Below are 18647 nucleotides of genomic sequence, written 5' to 3'. Positions count from 1 at the left end.
TGGTTTTGCTATTCACCAGTTGTCTTATACAATAGATATGACAAACATTAAAATTTGTCTATATTTTGGGTCGTGTTATAACGGGAAATATACGGTGTTAACACCCATCCTGGTTGTAATTTTAACCATTTTTCAAGTTATTAGAACTTTAAAGTATAATAAATGTGTGATTTATTTACAAGAACAATTTGATATTATAAATAAATACAGTATAGTACATAGAAAGTATTGGAAATAGGTAGTAAACACGTTTGAATAGGCAAGTTGCTGGTTGCCATGGCCCCAATGGAATTATTTCTGTTAGTTGCGTGTTTCGAAATATGCGATTTTCCATTTATACGAGGTCATTGATCGACCAAATTCTCGCATAATTCGGGACCCTACTGTATATATATAAGGTCTGGGAGACCATATAAGGAACTCATTCAAAGTAAAGGCACTTATACAAACCCACAGATATAGTACCTTCAAGTAATTCTCTGGTAAACTTCCATCAGGACGACACGGCTGAGCCCAAAAAACGGATTTTGAGCAAAGCGAAAAATCTATTTTTGGGTGATATGGCCATGTCGTCCTGATGGACCCTCCTTTCTTTCAAAAGGAGTATGACAACTAAGTAATGAAAGACCCCACCCGAAACTACTCTATCTGCGGCTATTCCTGTTTAAATGCAACAAGGACTAATACGCCATAGTAGTACTGGGAATCCACCGGGTAACCTTGATAACGTCTCGAGTTCATTTCGCCACTCTTCCCCCTCAAAGAGTAAAATCTATTTGGGATGAAGATTACCATGTGTCGTATCAAGAAATACGTCCCCTGATTTTATGCGATATCCTTAAAAGTTATATCAAGGATACTTGCGCCAGGAGTTAGAATTCTGTAGCCAAATATCCCTTAGAAAGCTGCCTAAAGGAACCTTCCATCAGGACGACATGGCCATATCACCCAAAAATAGATTTTTCGCTTTGCTCAAAATCCGTTTTATTGAAGGACTGACATTATGAAAGTAGGGAAAACAAGCCATTAAAAACAGAAAACCTTAAAAACAGAATTTCAATAATCAAATTAATTATTTCTTTACTCACCTGATGTTCATACTGCTTCTCTCTCAAAGCTGGTCAAATATGGACAACTACTCTAAAACCAAGAAATTTCCTGTTTTCTTTCCTTGTAATAGCCTGGCCCTATAGTGGAGTATTTAGATTAAATGGCAATTCCTGCATGTGGGTATGACATATTTCCTTTGTTTTAAAGTGCTTTAGTGGCCATGTTCAAAATTAGTTGTTCTACCAATACTCCAGATTGTGACTTTCTTTATTTAGGGAGTTGTTTTGAAACTAAACTTTAACTATCATAGATCAATAAGGGATATCTTCTTCTAACTTTCCTATGCATTCGTGAGTGGATGTGTTCAAGAGATTTATTGCTGGGCAATAATGATCCTCATTCTCTTTGTCATATGCCGGAGACAAAAGTGTGATATTATTATTACAAACTAGGCTATAACCCTAGTTGGAAAAGTAAGATGCAATAAGCCCAAGGGCTCCAACTGGCAAAAATAGCCCAGTGAAGAAAGAGAAAAGTAAGATGCTATAAGCCCAAGGGCTCCAACAGGCAAAAATAGCCCAGTGAAGAAAGGAAACTAAGGAAATAAATAAACTACAAGAGAAAAATAAACAATCAAAATAAAATATTTCAAGAACAGTAACAACATTAAATTAGTAACCCCAAGCAAGAGAAATCTAATCCAAGACAGTGGAAAGCCATGGTACAGAGGCAATTGCACTACCCAATACTAGAGAACAATGGTTTGATTTTGAAGTGTCCTTCTCCTGAAAGAGCTGCTTACCATAGCTAAAGTGTCTCTTCTACTCCTACCAAGAGGAAAGTAGCCCCTGAACAATTACAGCCCAGTAGTATTAACCCCTTTAGCACAATAGAATTGTTTGGTATTCTCAGTGTTGTCAGGTGTATGAAGACGGAGGAGAATGTGGTAAGAATATGCCAGACCATTTGGTGTATGTGTAGGCAAAGACAAAATGAACCGTAATCAGAGAGAGGAATCCAATGTAGTACTGTCTAACCAGTCGAAGGACCCATAAACTCTCTAGTGGTAGTATCTGAAATAAGTTTAGCCATATACCGAGTCACACTTCTTGAACTTTCACATAGCAGACCCGAAAGAATGAAACTATCATCTAGAGCAGTGGTTCTCAAACTATGGGTCGCGACCCAAAGTTGGGTCGCGAGATCAATTTTGATGGGTCGCAGGGACACAGGAACATTATCATGCTTTCAGTGTTTCAGTGTATTTCAGTTGCTTAATTGAATTATTCTTCTTTAACCACAAATTACTTTTTCTGGGTCGAACCTGTGGCGCCGGGCGAAAAGTCCTTCTTGTATACCTTTTCTGATAAAAACCTTCCAATTATACCAGAGAAAGATAAAAGCATGGAATGCTGAGGTTACAACCCTCGCGCGAGCACCTTTTGGGTGTCGTGTATAAAGCAAAGGCGCGTGAAATCCACTATTCACAGGTTGTCTTCCATTTAGTTAATTCCTTCGCCAAAGGGATGGGCCGATACAGAGGCCCTAGACACATCCCCATCGCCGCACCACCCACGCCACGACGCGAGCGCCATCTGAACAATATCCTTCTTTTTGGAATTCAAAAGTGTTGAATGTTTTCGTTGTGCTCTCGGTCTTTTTTATCTATCGTGGATTTATTTTGTCATGTCCGAAGCTCCATCTTCACACATTCCAATGTTAAGTACCATAGTTTGTTTTGACAGTATTTTATTGTACCGGGCTTGTGTTTTATATCCAGTATAGTCTGTTTTATTATCCCCGTCTGGCCGTTCATGGCGGCCATTGTTTGTTCACTTGTTGGGGAATTCATCTTTATCTGCCCGTTTAGTACTCTGTCACTTAGGTTCTTGGTTAAGTCCCTGGCCTTATGCCTTTAGAACCGTTATTATTTTTATTTTTATTTTTTGCTCATGGTACTTTTTGCAAGTAAGTCCAGCCTACGATCGAGATAGCGATTTAGCTTTGTTTTTGTTTAGTAACCGCCCGAGGCGTTCGTCACTCGACTCGGTTAAAGGAACAGTGCTATTTATTTTAAGTTTTAACGGATGCTATTCTTCGATCGTAGTATTATATGGATGTACATTTTTATTTTATACGTTTATAATAGTGTTTTGTGATTTTTAGTCCTGTTTTTGTGTCCAAGAGAGCGAGAGATTGGGGTCCCCGTTTTCTGTTCGCAGTCACGAGTTACCCCTTTCTCTCGTTTTCTTTCTTAGCTCCGGTGGGGGAGCGGATTTCCCGTTTTCCGTTTTGTGCGGTCAGCGGGTTCTCCCTCCCTCACCTCTCCCCCTCTGGGTGGATGATAACTTACGAGTTATTTATTTTTTCGTGACTTTTCAATTGTTAGCGTTATTTTGGTCCGTGTTTCGCCCTCTCCCCGTTACGGCTCGGGAGTAGTTATGAACGTTATCCACTCCGCCTTGAGTTATACTCCGCCACGAGGGATTCTCAATAACTTTCGTTCTATTGTTATATTTATATTGTTTACTACATGGGACGGGCTTCATATTGTTTAGATAAGACCCTCCGGTGGCCCTTACTTCGGTCTCAGGCCACGGCCATATCCACAATAGCCTTTGTTATTACAACTGTGTTGTTATTCACAATAATTATTCAGGACCTTTCTTCTCCCTCCGGCCTCACCGGAGATCGTAAATACGCTTTACTATAATCTAAGCTTTAGTCTTTAGCTACGACTTAGCTTTTTATCTTTCACAATTGAATTATTAGCCACAATTGAATTATTCAGGGCATCTCATTATCCTCCGGCGTCACCGGAGGTCGCCCAAACACTTAACACTTAAAGTTGCCTTAGCTAATTAGCTAAGGCTCCTTTATTCAGGACATTTCATTACGATCCGGCCTCACCGGAGCTCCGGCTTCACCGGAGGTCGCCCATACACTTCACACTTATATTTGCCTTGCCTTTAGCTAAGGCTGGTGTTTGTATTTATTTTAAGGGCATGTCACTGCTTCCCCGACCCTTGGAGGTCGGCGGATTACTTTAAGCTTATTATCCTTATGTCATTAACAGACATTGGGTGCATTACAAATATACAGACAATTGAATTTTAAAGTGCCAACAATGGTATGGGGCAGTATCAACTTAAAGTTAATAGTTAGTTGTTTGGTCAAGGCAATATGGGTGCTTAGGTAATTCAGTGAGTGCCAGAACTCTAAAATAATAGGTTTTTATCCCTTATCAGAGTTTCAAGCATCACCAGACTCATGTCTCCTTTCTTTTACAGAAGGCCCGTTGTACTGCTGAAGGATGCTCTGCCTCGTTCAGCGACCCCGTTGGGCATGACCTCTGCCGGTCTCATGCCCACTGCTCCATTCCCTTTATCCAGGAACCGGGACAGGCCCAATACCCAGTGTGGTTCCCGGATTTGTGCTCGTTCTGTTACGAGTTGTCGTCAGTTCTGCTGAATGATGATGTAAGTGGGTTTTCCCTTTGTTCCTTATTTCTCGTTGGCAGACACTAATATAGACATGAATATGATATACACAGTATATTTAGGAGGGCAAACCCCCTCCTCCATCACTAATCACTGCAAATCTTACAGGCCGATGATGTCTCTCTTCGGTCAGCAAGGGCTACTCTTCGGCCGTGGGTGTCGGGCTTTGGCAGGAATGCCCCGTCTGGCGCTCCCTATCTCCTCGATGGGGATATGGCCTCCCGTCTCTTCCCAGGCTCGACTACTGCTGCAGTCTCTCCTGACCTTGCTGCCCCTTTAATTGAAGAAGTCAGGGCTACCATTTCCGTGGAGGACGAAACCCTCGTACCAATGGACATGGCTGGTCTGGATATAGACGTAGAACCCAGGGACGAGCAGGTAAGTGGTGCCGAGTTGGTGGAAACCCTTTTCTCTCCTACTCCCTCTTCTACCTCTTCCTTTCTAGGTTTTGATAACTCTAAGGCTTCTCCTCGGGATCCCTCTGCCTCCGTACGACCCAAGGTGAAGCCACTTCGAACTTATAAGACTTCAGCTTTGCCAGTATCAACGTCACCGGTCCCCGGACCCTCGACAGCTCCTGATATTCATATTGCTCCTCGTAAAACCACTACTCCTAAGAAGTCTAAGTCTACCAAATCCAAGAAAAAACCAACGGGTGACTTTCAGGTACCCTGGGCTGATCTCCTCCCCATCCAACTGATCAAAGGATTGGTCAGGGATCAAGTTCAACATCACTCTGGTGCAATAACAGAGATTAAGGATATGATGGCTACTCTGATCCGCGCCGGAACTCAGTTCCCTCCCCCTTCTGCCCCAGACGCATCGAAGCTGCCGCCCTTCGATAAAAACAATCCTTGGCGGTTTGCTTTGCATGCTCCATTCGTAGATGGCTCCCTAACTCTGGAGGGCATGGGCACCCGCCCTCTAGAGGACCTGGAGTTCTATCCCCCTGGCCTAGCATTCCCGTTCAATGGTTTTGTACGGTTAAAGGAACATGCATTGGTCCGTATGGACAAGGTACCGAAGGAAACGGTCATATTTCCAAAAGAGCAGGCCCAGGCTATCTGGGCCAGAACACTATCAGAGTGGGGGTGTATTAACTCAAAGCTCACCCCTCACAAGGGTTCCTACACTATTTTTACGACAGCGGCCTCCATCTCTTTGCCGCTCATAGACAAAGTCACAGAGCTGACTATACAGGCCATCAAAGAAGGCTCTTCCATGCCGGCTCTCAAGGAGACGGACCCCACCTCTTTGCTTATTCCGGGTTCCTCGGCAGCCTGGGATGCTGCGGCCTCTACCTTCACGGTGGGGAAACTAGACCCGGACTGTGCCTCTACTCTTTTCTCTGAGAAGCTTCCCAGATTAATAGAGAGTCTTCTCAAAACTGAGTTCGAGACCCGTACTAGACTTGCTAGGTCCCTCCAATCCATCACCTCCATGGAGTCCCTTGCATCTCTTTACCCAGAGGAAACGCTGTTCAGAGTCGCCACAAAGAACCAGCTGCTATCCTACCAAATAGATCTCCATGACTTCTGGTCAGCACGGGTTAGTTGCAGGAAGTTCGTTCTGTCGGAGGCCACCATCAGGCATGAGCCGAACAGACTGATAGCTTCCTCCTGCTGGGGTAAGACCCTCTTCCCTCAGACCGAGGTGGATAAGGTTCTTCAGGACGCAGCGAGGGCAAACCAGAATTTGCAGGTAAGGTGGGGTCTCTCAGCCAAAAAGAGGTTCGAACCCCAGAGACACACATTCTTCAAGAAGAAGCTGAGGTTTAGTCCTTACAAAGCGGCCCGGGGTACCTCGTCCCCACAGCCTTCCGCGGCCTCGACTTCTCGACAACAGGCGCCTCCTCAGCAGGTAGTCTACCTCGCTGCTCCCCCTGGTACACAGCCCAACCCCTCTTGGATGCCCTCACCTGCATACAACCCTGCCTACGAACCCTCCGGTTCCTTTCGTGGATACCAAAGAGGGAGTTCCAGAGGTAGAGGACAGTTCCGCCAACGCGGCGGGCCCAGAGCAAGGGGTTCCCGTGGAGGGAGGGGCCCTAAGTTCACTCCCTCCCAATGATGTGATGCCGGTAGGAGGGAGACTTTATCACTTCCGGGATCATTGGACCTTCAGTCCATGGGCTCACAGCATAATATCAAGGGGCTTGGGTTGGAAATGGTCACAGGGATCCCCTCCTCCACCGGTGACCTTCTTCCAGAGACCCACTCCCATCCTGGAAGAGTACACTGCGGAGTTACTCAAGAAGAGAGCAATCAAGCGGGTTCGATCCCTGAAGTTCCAAGGCCGCCTGTTTACAGTCCCGAAGAAAGACTCGTCGGCGTTGAGGGTAGTTCTGGACTTGTCGAAGCTCAACTCTTACATCCTTTGCGACAAGTTCCGTATGCTGACTATCTCTCAGGTACGGACCTTACTTCCCCGTGGGGCCGTCACCACCTCTATCGATCTTACCGACGCCTATTATCATGTCCCAGTAGCTCGAAACTTCTCTCCTTATCTAGGCTTCCGTCTCGGCAAGAGAGCCTTCGCATTCAAAGTCATGCCCTTCGGTCTCAGCATTGCCCCCAGGGTATTCACGAAACTGGGGGAGACGGTGCTCGAGCAACTCAGACACCAAGGGATACAAATCGTCGCCTATCTGGACGATTGGCTCATTTGGGCCCAGTCGCACCAGGAATGCAAAAGAGCTACGTCGAAGGTACTCCATTTTCTCTCCAAACTGGGCTTCCAAGTCAACCTCCGGAAGTCCCGCCTACAACCATCAAGCCTCTTCGAATGGTTAGGCATCCGTTGGGACCTCTCAAAGCACAAGCTCTCCCTTCCTCCCAAGAAGGTGAGGGAGATAGCTTCCAAGGTCAGGAACTTTCTCAAACACAAACAGGTGTCCAGAAGAGCTTTAGAACGAGTCCTCGGCCTACTCCAGTTTGCCTCACTGACCGATCTCCTATTAAAAGCCAAACTCAAAGACATCAATCGAGTTTGGAGAAAGAGGGCGACAATACCTTTAAGAGACAAGACCTCGAAGATCCCCTCTGTCTTGAAAATGAGACTACGACCATGGTCCGATCGGAGGAACCTCTCCAAGTCAGTTCCTCTACAGTTCCCCTCTCCACAAGTGACAATTCATACCGACGCGTCTCTGAGTGGTTGGGGGGGTTACTCCCAACATCAGATGTGTCAGGGCTCTTGGTCACCCGCCATGAGACAGTTCCATATCAATGTTCTCGAAGCCATGGCGGTGTTCTTGACCCTGAAGAGAATCTCCCCTCCGAGGTCGACCCACATCAGAGTAGTCTCAGACAGTACGGCCGTAGTCCACTGCCTCAACAGGGGGGGGTCCAAATCACCCAACCTGAATCAGATCCTAGTCACTATCTTCACCTTGGCAGCCGACAAAGACTGGTTCCTGTCAGCAACTCACCTAGCAGGAGTCCAGAATGTGATAGCAGACGCATTATCCAGGACGAGCCCACTGGAATCGGAGTGGTCCCTGGACATGCACTCCTTCCGGTGGATACTCAGGCTGGTTCCAGGTCTCCAGGTAGATCTATTCGCGACCCGACTCAATCACAAACTCCCGTGTTATGTGACACCGAACCTGGACCCTCAGGCTTATGCCATGGACGCATTAACCCTGGATTGGAACCATTGGCAGAAGATCTTCTTATTCCCTCCAGTGAATCTTCTACTGAAAGTCTTGCACAAACTCCGCTCCTTCAACGGGGTAGTAGCTTTAGTGGCACCTCACTGGCCAAAGAGCAGTTGGTTTCCTCTCCTCCTCGAGTTGAAACTCCGTCCCTTCCGGATCCCATTCCCCAAACTGACCCAGGTGGTCCAAACACGGACTGTGTCAGATTCCTCAAGGATAGCCAAAACCCTAACTTTGTGGATTTCATGAAGTTTGCGGCACGTAGGGACGCAAACATCGACCCAGATAATGTCCTCTTTATAGAATCAGACAAAAGGGACTCAACGATTCGCCAATATGATTCGGCGGTTAAGAAACTAGCGGATTTCTTAAGGACTTCAGACCATTCGGTTATGACTCCTAATTTAGCCATCTCCTTCTTTAGGTCCATTTTTGACAAAGGCCTAGCAGCTAGCACTATAACCACCATTAAGTCAGCTCTGAGGAAAGTCTTCCTGGTTGGGTTTAACATTAACCTGGCGGAGTCTTATTTCTCATCTATTCCAAAAGCATGTGCTAGGCTTCGACCTTCGGTCCGTCCTCAAAAGGTCTCTTGGTCTCTAAATGATGTCCTCAAACTGGCCTCCGACACGGACAACGAATCCTGCTCTTATATCACTCTTCTTAGGAAGACTTTATTTCTAACAGCTTTGGCCTCGGGTTCCAGAATCTCAGAACTAGCAGCTCTCTCACGAAACTCAGAGAACATGGATTTCCTCCCTTCAGGTGAGGTACTTCTTTCACCAGACAGGGCGTTCCTAGCTAAGAACGAGGACCCCCAAAATAGGTGGTCCCCTTGGAAGATTATTCCTCTTCTCCAAGATACTTCTCTATGTCCGGTCACCACTCTCAGGGCCTTTTTAGCCAGGACTGCTACCCAATCGTCTGGCCCCTTGTTTATCAGAGAACAAGGAGGTACCATTTCCATACGTGGCATTAGGCAACAGATCCTATACTTCATTAAACAAGCCAATCCGGGTTCATTTCCCCATGCTCATGATATCCGATCGATAGCTACCTCCATCAACTATTTCCAGAATATGGACTTTGATAACCTTAAGAAGTACACGGGTTGGAAATCTCCTATGGTCTTCAAACGCCACTATCTAAAGAACTTACAGGCTCTTAAATATCCAACGGTTGCAGCTGGGAGCCTTATCTCTCCCCATTGATCTTTTGTTCTTCCTTTCATCCATCTCTTCTCTTCTCCCTCCTACCCGCCACTCGCACCACGACGCCGCTTCCTTGGTGGTTCGTTAGCCCTAAGTGTTTTACATATTACAGTAGGTTAATATGATTGTAACTATTATTGTTTTCCCTTGTTATTAAGTTGGGATATTCTAAGCCATGTCAGATTTGTTGCATGTTTTCCTCTGATACTCAGAGGTTTCCTTGTTATCACTATGCCCTGTGGCTAGTTTATATTTTATGCCTACTTACCTGAATTATATATGATTTTCTTTACATGGTGTTGTTTCTCTCCCCTTATTAAATTAGTAGTTATTGTTGGGCTTGGAAGGCATTCTCTGGTACATTTTCGCCCGGCGCCACAGGTTCGACCCAGAAAAGGGATTTTGACGAAGGAAAAATCTATTTCTGGGGAGAGACCTGTGGCGCCCGGCGAAACCCTTCCCCTTATTTTACACGATCCCACCCTTTCCTTTCCAAGCCATCATGGTCAATACAGAAGGATGTTGTTCAGATGGCGCTCGCGTCGTGGCGTGGGTGGTGCGGCGATGGGGATGTGTCTAGGGCCTCTGTATCGGCCCATCCCTTTGGCGAAGGAATTAACTAAATGGAAGACAACCTGTGAATAGTGGATTTCACGCGCCTTTGCTTTATACACGACACCCAAAAGGTGCTCGCGCGAGGGTTGTAACCTCAGCATTCCATGCTTTTATCTTTCTCTGGTATAATTGGAAGGTTTTTATCAGAAAAGGTATACAAGAAGGACTTTTCGCCGGGCGCCACAGGTCTCTCCCCAGAAATAGATTTTTCCTTCGTCAAAATCCCTTTGTTATGTATGTTCATCTTCCCCCCATAGATTCTATTAATTTAGTTTTGTGAATTAAAAGCAGTGCCATAGATTCTATTAATTTAGTTTTGTGAATTAAAAGCAGTGCCATGGATTCTATTAATATAGTTTTGGGAACGAAAAGCAGTGCCATGAATCCTGTTCGTTTAGTTTTGTGAAAAGGAAAAGCAGTGCCATAAATCCCACTAGTTTAGTTTTGTGAATGAAAAGCTGTACACATTATTTTTTTTCCAAAATAAAGTGTATATATCATTGCATGTTTTCTTTCTCTTCACTTTACTCTGGGTCGCGAAGGAATGAAATGTTTCAAATAGGGTCGCTCATGAAAAAGTTTGAGAACCACTGATCTAGAGAATGAGATCCTAAATGCGAGGTGGAACTCAAAGCCAAGTATAGGAGGTGAGGTTGGACAGCTCAGTGGAAGGGTCTAAAGGGAGAAAAGAAAATTAGAAATTTGAAGATAGAAGTAATTCTGCTGGAGACTGAAGGGATAGTACCTCGAGCACCATCTGCAGTGTACTGCACAAGGAATTATACTGAACAACTGTAAGGTAAAAATGTGGAGCACCAATTACTGAAATTTACAGTGGTTACAGGCAGGTATCCCTAATTCCTTAAAAACTTGGACTACACTGAAAAACTGTTTATTATCTTCAAGCACTGCACTGGCAAAACCTACAAAACACTGTCTATACATATCTGATGTAAAAAGTTAATAACTCTGTAAATCTTATTCAGACTTGAACTGTCTACAGAAACTACGAACACCTGACTTCATGATTGCTTCTGCAACTCACATGATAGACACAACAAACAGTAATCCAATGGAGTCCATCGATGCTAAGAAAACTCATAGTTGAGATGACTGCATCACAGTGTTGGCTGAACAAGGCTAATAACATATATGTAAGAAAGGTAGAATGCCATGCTTCAAAGACAATCCAGTGCTATAACATGATCAACAAAACACCTCAAGATGTTAGATAAGATTGTAATGAGCAATAATGATTTTCTTGCTCTAATGACTATATATGACCTACCGGAAAAATATTAAGATTCTTACAAGAACAGTTTCATGAACTTAAAAGTTACTTTCTAAAGTAATCTTGGGCACTGATCATATGTAATATAGTCAGTCTCTAAGGCATTGTCCTGCTTTATAGGCCAATGTCACTGTTCCTTTCCTCTGCCATTACTGAGCGGCCTTTAAAACCTTCTAAAGAAAAGGCAATTCCTAGTCAGCATATGAAAGCTTGTCTAACCTTGGTGTTCTGTTCTAATACCAGTGGGTATCGCAAAACCAAACCACCCCTGGTGTGTCACTCGGATAAGCCATGAGCCTTCAAGAACTGCAAGGTACAGAAAAAGCAACTAAATATTATGTGGATGTCATTTAACTTGGCTGACCGCATTTTGTTTGTCGAATGGATCAATGAGGTTTTCTGTCGTGAAGTCAAAGAGTACTTTTTGGAGAAGGACCTACCACTCAAAGCCTTGTTAGTTATGGAAAATGCTCCTGCCCATCCTCTAGGCCTTGAAGATGACCTAATGAAGGAGTTCAAATTATTTAAGATAAGTTCCTGCCACCCAACACCACTCCAATACTCCAATCCATGGATCAGCAGGTGATCTAAAACTTTGAAAAGCTTTATGCAAAAACAATGTTCCAAAGGGAACACCTCACCCTCTGGGAATTTTGGAAAAAATATTGCCATACTTTTAACTGCCTCAAAATCATTGATAAAGCCTGATTAGGGTTCAAAATCAGAACCCTGAATTTTGATTGGAAGAAATTGTGGTCTGAATGCATTGGTGAAAACAATTTTGAGGAATTCCAGCCCATGCAGGATGCAGTTGATGATGAAATTATGTCCTTAGGAAAGACAGCGAGGTTGTTATGTGTCGAGTGCAGCATCAAGCGAATGTGGAGGAAATTTCATATGAGGAGGAGGAGTGCCAGACTGACAATTCTCTTTCCTCAAGCGAAATTAGGGAAATATTAAAAATGTGGGAAACTCTGGAAAATTTTTAAGAAGCACATCACCCAGATAAGGCTTTAGCAGTGTGAGCAGCGAGTCTATTTACCGACAATGCAATGTATCATTTCCATGCTATTTTAAACAAAAGGCATAAAAAGTTGTCTCTAGATAGATATCTTGTCAAACTTGAATGTAAAGCTGCATCCACACTTGTTACACTTCCACATATCATATCATCATTGTGTAGCAGTGTGGATGGGAAAGCATTGTATCATTGCATATCAAAATATGAACCAAAGATACGCACCGGTCTCAATCCAACATTTGTCGGTCTTTTACCGACACATCAAAGGAATGATACGCAACGCATATACCCTCGTGTGAACGTGGCATCGTTCCTTTGCATGCTCAGTCTTGTAGCAGACAACCACAAGTATAGTTGTAGCTAAGCTTATGTGATTGCTCGTTCATAAATAAAAATATATGTGGCCGCAGCCAACTACACATTTGCACTCATGGCTAAGGTCAGGAAGAAACTGGCTGATACTGTTGCACCACGAAAAGATGATACAGCATGCAGATACACAAGTGGGTACAATACCCTGTTGCACATACACAACGATGATACGATACATGGAAATGCATTAAGTGTGGACATGGCTTAAGTGTGTAAAAAAAAAATTACTTGAGTATCCAGAAAGTGTAAATTAATCAATTCAGTTATTGTTATTGAATGTCATTCAAGAGAGAGAACAGCCACTATTTTACCAAAATTGCTCTCCTTCTTCTTCTTCTTCTTTGTCTACATCTTTTCCCAGCCACAACTCTCCTCAATGTTAGAGTGAGTTATTATGTCAATTATTTGTATATTTCTTTGCAAATTATTTTGTATTCATTTCCAATTTTAGGAATTATAATTCAAATAATAATTACCACTCTGAAACCTTTAAAGATTAGTGTGCAATATATGTGTATTTATGGAAATGCAGAAAGCATCAAGTGAATTTCCTTTATTTTTTATGGGAAAAATTGTTTTAGAATATAAGCACTTCAGGTTGCGAGCTCACTTGCGAACAAATTAAATTTGCGAGCTCAGTCCAGAACGAATTAAATTTGTAACCCAAGGTACTACTGTAATTCTAAAATTAAAGATAAATTGTATACAAACTATTTTTTCCAATACAACCCATCAAATGTTCTACATCTCAACCAAGATAAATACCCACATCTATGACCAACATAATAATAAAAGTTAGATTCTCGCTTTCTGGAACCCAGCATCCGTAAGTATAATGCCACATTCAAAGGACACAATATACTATTCAAAATCATTACTCACCCACTCTCTGGTTTTACTCAGAGTTAGTTCCTTGTCCACATCTTTTTGTCGTCTATGTTTTTGTCTCTTATCTGCCTTCAGATACTGAAATGGAGATTGTAAAACATTTCTTATATTTTCCTGTGAGTGAGTGTTGCTCCCAGTGCAAACACTCATTTTAGCACATGGTTTGCTAAATCAATCCAGAAACTCCTCATCTCATGAAAACTTATTTCATGCAAATTCAGTTGCGTCAATTAAAACACCATTTTTATTGAGAAAATGAGTTAGAAAGATACTATCAAAATAAAAAACAAGACTTATAATTGAATAAAAACATACTGTGGAAGCATAGAGTACATGGCTTTCTTAAGTATAACCAATATTGAAATAAGATACATTAATAAATAAACTAAATGATTTATACTTGTGAATACTGTACAATATATCTTACTAATAATTTGTTTAAAAAAAATAGAGATCTTTCATACATCAAAAACTTGAGATATTTCCCATTTTGAGAGCCATTGCAACATTTAATTCTAAAGCAGCACTATCAAAATAATAATGTAATCATCTGTAAGCATTACAAGTCACTATAATTCTATTTCAAATAAAGAACTCACCTTTATGAGTGGCATTGCGGAGCCCCCCAAGCAAAATATTGTGAAAAGCACAATGATTAGCGTAGTTGTAACAATAACATGACGTTTTTCATCGCTAAATTCCAAATGCAGGGCAAGAGCATACGCAATAGCCCCTCGTAAACCTGTAAGCGAGAACAAAATTCTAAATGAGGGACAATTAAACAATGTTTAAATAGTTGTGGAATGACAGCTTTTAAAGTTATAGGAACAAGAGCTAAAATTTGCCCCTCGTAAACCTGTAAGCGAGAACAAACTTCTAAATGAGGGAAAATTAAACATAATGTTTAAATAGCTGTGGAATGACAGCTTTTAAAGTTATAGGAACAAGAGCTAAAATTTGCAAGATAAGAATTGATATAACTTTGCTTTTCTCTTCCTGTATTAGCTTCCTTCCCTTCTGGTTTGTAGATGATGTTTACTTTAGGAAACTAATTTTAGGAAATTTTCTAATCAGTATGAAGTAGCTTTACGAATCATAGAAATGAAAAATTACATATTTACAGTAAAACTAGATAATTTATGGCACTTGAGTTATATTTAGTATTTACCATCAGTTTAAGAATCAAAGCATTTAAATCCAGTTCCTGTACCTACAGAAATATCCAACTACCACAAGAAAAGTCTGCTTGCTTCAGAAGATCAATTAGCAACCTGACATGTAGGTTTCAAGCAAATGGGCTAGGATGAACATGCAACTACTGTACTTGGGTTCTGCAAACCTTTATGACCCACTTCCTAACGTTGCTCAACTATATTACCAAAGCCTGGTGACAGAATATGGGGCAGTAAACCTGAACAGTACAGTATCTCCATCAGTGGCCAACACTGATTGGAGGAACCTGACAGCTGGTGCCAATAAATCATCATCATTACTATTGTTATAAAACATTCTACTTTACCACTGAATAAATGGATTTTTAATTTTTATAGGGCTCACCTTGTTCTCGATAAATATTGTCATTTAACATTCTAATTGGCTTGCACACACACACAGGCAACAAAATTTTACTTGCCACTCTCACAATATTTTCAATTATCTTATTCATCACAAGAAATACATATGCAAACTTACTCCTAAGATATACCATTATCACCATACATAACCTTTCGCAGTCACAAGTAACAGAATATAGTAAATCTCCTTTTCAAATGATTCATTCTTACTTAATCAAAAAATTGGTGGAATTCCGTACGTTTTCTGATATTTCCTCTAATGGAAAGCCTCATGCATAGTTTAAAGGCCTAAGGGTTGCTCATGAGGGGTAGAGGAAAGAGACAAGACAATTTCCTAGAGACCAACCATTTGTACATATGATCAGTGTCAAAGCCCCTCTCCACCCAAGCTATGACCACAGAGGGCTAGGCACAGGCTGCTGATACCTCAGCAAACATCCATCCCTAGCTCACAAGGATGGTAGGTTGCTGATACTACTATAAACTATCGGGCTAGAGCAGGGCTCAAACACCCCACTAACAGATTATGAGACAGGGATGTTTTCGATAGACTGCAGTACCACAACCATAATAGTCCATGAGCCAGACCAAATTTGACTACCAAATTAGTGAACAGATCCAATCATGATTTTTGGTTAGCTTGATGTCTGAAGTATCCAAAAACAGGGCTTGGACATTTCAGTTCAGTAGCTCTGTGCCCCAATGGCGGCCATCTTTAAAAATGGCCGCCGTTTTCGAGCTCTATGGTAGGTGTTATAAAATCTGCCCATAACTCTGCACCACATCAACTAATTTTCATGAAATTACTCTTATTTTAGTCAGAATTAAATTCTGCAGATACTCATGTATAATTAATGTAACTTTATTGCTATACTCCATTCTAAAATGTACGTTTTTATGCCAATTTTTGACAATTTTTTCACACTCATCTAAGGAAGTTTGCCTCAGCTTAGGAAATTGGCACTAAATGATGAAGTTTGTTTTTGAAATACCTAGAAGGATTCATACAGCATCAATAAACAATAGAAAGTGATCAAGTTACCACTCACGTGACTCGGGGATGCACGTGAGGCAACACCTATCGCACTGTGTATCCTGAAATCTGCCTTTTTAAAATAAGTACTTTGGAGACAAGCAAATGCACCGACTACTTAATATGTCACCTGAACACAATGAGCCACAATTTATATTGAAATTAAACAGTCAAAATGTCCTTAAACATTTGTAATCTTGTAACTGCCGTTGTTTCCTATGGGGAATCTACTTATCATCAGAGTCACTTTCATCCATGTCTGGAACTATTTCCAACTCCTCATCATCTTTCATATTGTCACATTCTTCCAATTTACCGGCTGGTGTGCAGGGTAATCCAATTTCGATGCATGCACAACTGCCAGATTTGCATGATCTAACACATTTGCATAACATCAGTGAAAGCACTGTATCAGGTGCTGGTGCTCCAGCTATCCATTCAATGGCAATTTGCTCATCCCCATCAACTTTCCATCCATGTACGTCTGTAGGATCTGGGATCGTTGGTGAGTTTTCAAGGCTTCGTCTCCATATGGCTGCTTGATAATTGGCCCTTTTGGTGTGCTGTTGAAGGGCATCCTTACAAGGAGGCAGTTGTCCTGAAGACACATCACCATTTCTGGACCTGAATATTTCATATCTCAGATCATTTACAGTTGTGCTCTTTGCACTGCGCGAATAACTGCTGCAGGCAAATTTTTCTAGAGTTAAAAAGAGTTCATCTGCAACACTCCCTTCTCTCCCTAGATGAGAGAATGCTTCCTTAAATCTATCATTTGAACGAATCCAGTTAACTGCCTTTGATCTTCCCCTTGCCAGAAAAAGCACTTACGGCCAGTCCAAGCATGCACTCCCAACAAAGCAGTGCACACATCCCTGTCAATGATAGTTGCCAGTCTGGAGATATCAATTATTCTGATTTTGTTCTTCTTTCCTCGTCTCAGGAATAAGTGTCCACCTATCTTAGCTTCGAGAGTATCTTCCGAAAGGATTACCACATGGTTGTGCGTGTTCCTGCTGCATGCTTTGCATGGAGTGCAAGTCTCGTATCTGCTTCTTCATGAGAGGATGTCAGCTCTGGAACCTCTCTGATGACATCCTTTGTAATTTCAAAACACTGTTCTGCAACAGTTACGAATAATGTAATTTCACCAAGGCGTTGTCTCACCTCCTCCTCCCTTCCAGCTTATTACCAGAAACTTGGTCAGTCTGTTCTTGCTTTCCGTGTTCGCAAGAAGTCGTTTCCAATTCTTAATCCGGTGTCCCGACTTCATATGGAAAAGCAGACTGTCTTTGGTCCCTCGACTAACCCTTTCAGCATTCTTAATTGAATGTTCAGTGTACACATCGAATACCACATCAACTCGTTGGCTTTTGCAGCTATGATTCAGAATGCTTTTAAGGATCTGCTCAGAAAGTTCTCCAAATGTAGAATTTTCTCCATGAATTTTCTGAACTATTCACATAGCATCAATGATTGTTGCCCTTGGACCACTTGCTTTTCAAGATGTGAAATTAGATTTGCTTTTGCAGTTTTCTTAAGAGTTCCATCACCATTAACCAAAGCCCAAGGTTTGGGACCTAGAGGGTAACATAAGACCTCTTTCATGTCCAGTTTCCTACTTTGCGCTATGAGTAGCATGTGACCAAACACACGATTGTCCGCCTTCAGTACTATTTCCTTGTCTGTTCCTTTAATCACGGTTCCTTTCTTCAGACTGCTGAATGTTTTCAATTTGTGCTTTTTGATGGGATCAAAAAACCCAATACCCTCTTCCAGTTTCACTAGCCGTGCAGCATAAGCTGCTTCCCCCTTTTCATGATGCTTCAGCAAGTCAGTCGCCACCTCAGGGGGTGCAACTAGGCCAGTTGAAATGCTCAAAAGGTCAATTGGATCACCGCAAAATGGATTGGTCCAAGTGTTCTCAAGCAATTCAAGAATAGATGACACATCACTCTCATCTCGCTTTATACGGGATGTTTGGAGGTCTGGGTGGCCGAACCGTGGCTTCTGTACCTCGATAAGGTCTCGAAGTCTTCTTAAAGCCCCTGCTCTATGTTCTGCCGTTAGATAGTACCTAGAGACTGCAGCTGGCTTTAAGCTGAACCCCTTTGTTCCGCCACTGGTCTGCGTATCCTTGTTTACGGTCTCTTCAAGCGTCTGGTCTATAAGGAGTCGACCAAATAGGTTTGATTCACCCAGCTGCACAGACAACCCCCCATTTAGAAAATGGCTGTAGAGTTCCTGTGAAGTATCCTCTATCAACGCCATCTGCAAGAAGTATACAGGAAGATACCGAGCATAGTTCGTTTTATCTACCACAAAACACCAGGGTGTCATATTCCGTATGCTAGCCAGGTGGAGGTACCAATCGCCCTCTCGATCTGCTCGTATTAGTCCAAGGAGAGTTTCAACCAAGTCAAAATAAATCATC

At 42.4% G+C, this 18647-nt stretch overlaps 1 protein-coding gene across 2 annotated transcripts in view; it reads right to left on the bottom strand.

Moving 5' to 3' along the window:
* Nhe1 (Na[+]/H[+] hydrogen exchanger 1) overlaps positions 1-18647 on the bottom strand; it is a 236014-nt gene that overhangs the window by 41917 nt on the left and 175450 nt on the right. For both annotated transcript variants that reach the window (XM_068353486.1, XM_068353487.1), the window contains exons 13-14: positions 14206-14348; positions 13601-13684 (exon numbers count right to left, since the gene is read on the bottom strand). In XM_068353486.1, coding sequence (XP_068209587.1) covers positions 13601-13684; positions 14206-14348 — 227 coding nt within the window. The remainder of the gene's footprint in view (positions 1-13600; positions 13685-14205; positions 14349-18647) is intronic.

Source organism: Palaemon carinicauda, chromosome 30 (assembly GCF_036898095.1).
Source record: "Palaemon carinicauda isolate YSFRI2023 chromosome 30, ASM3689809v2, whole genome shotgun sequence".
In the NCBI taxonomy this organism is placed as follows: Eukaryota; Metazoa; Arthropoda; class Malacostraca; order Decapoda; family Palaemonidae; genus Palaemon; species Palaemon carinicauda.
The sequence above is the reverse complement of the archived record's forward strand: the minus strand, read 5'-3'. Positions and strand labels throughout refer to the sequence as shown.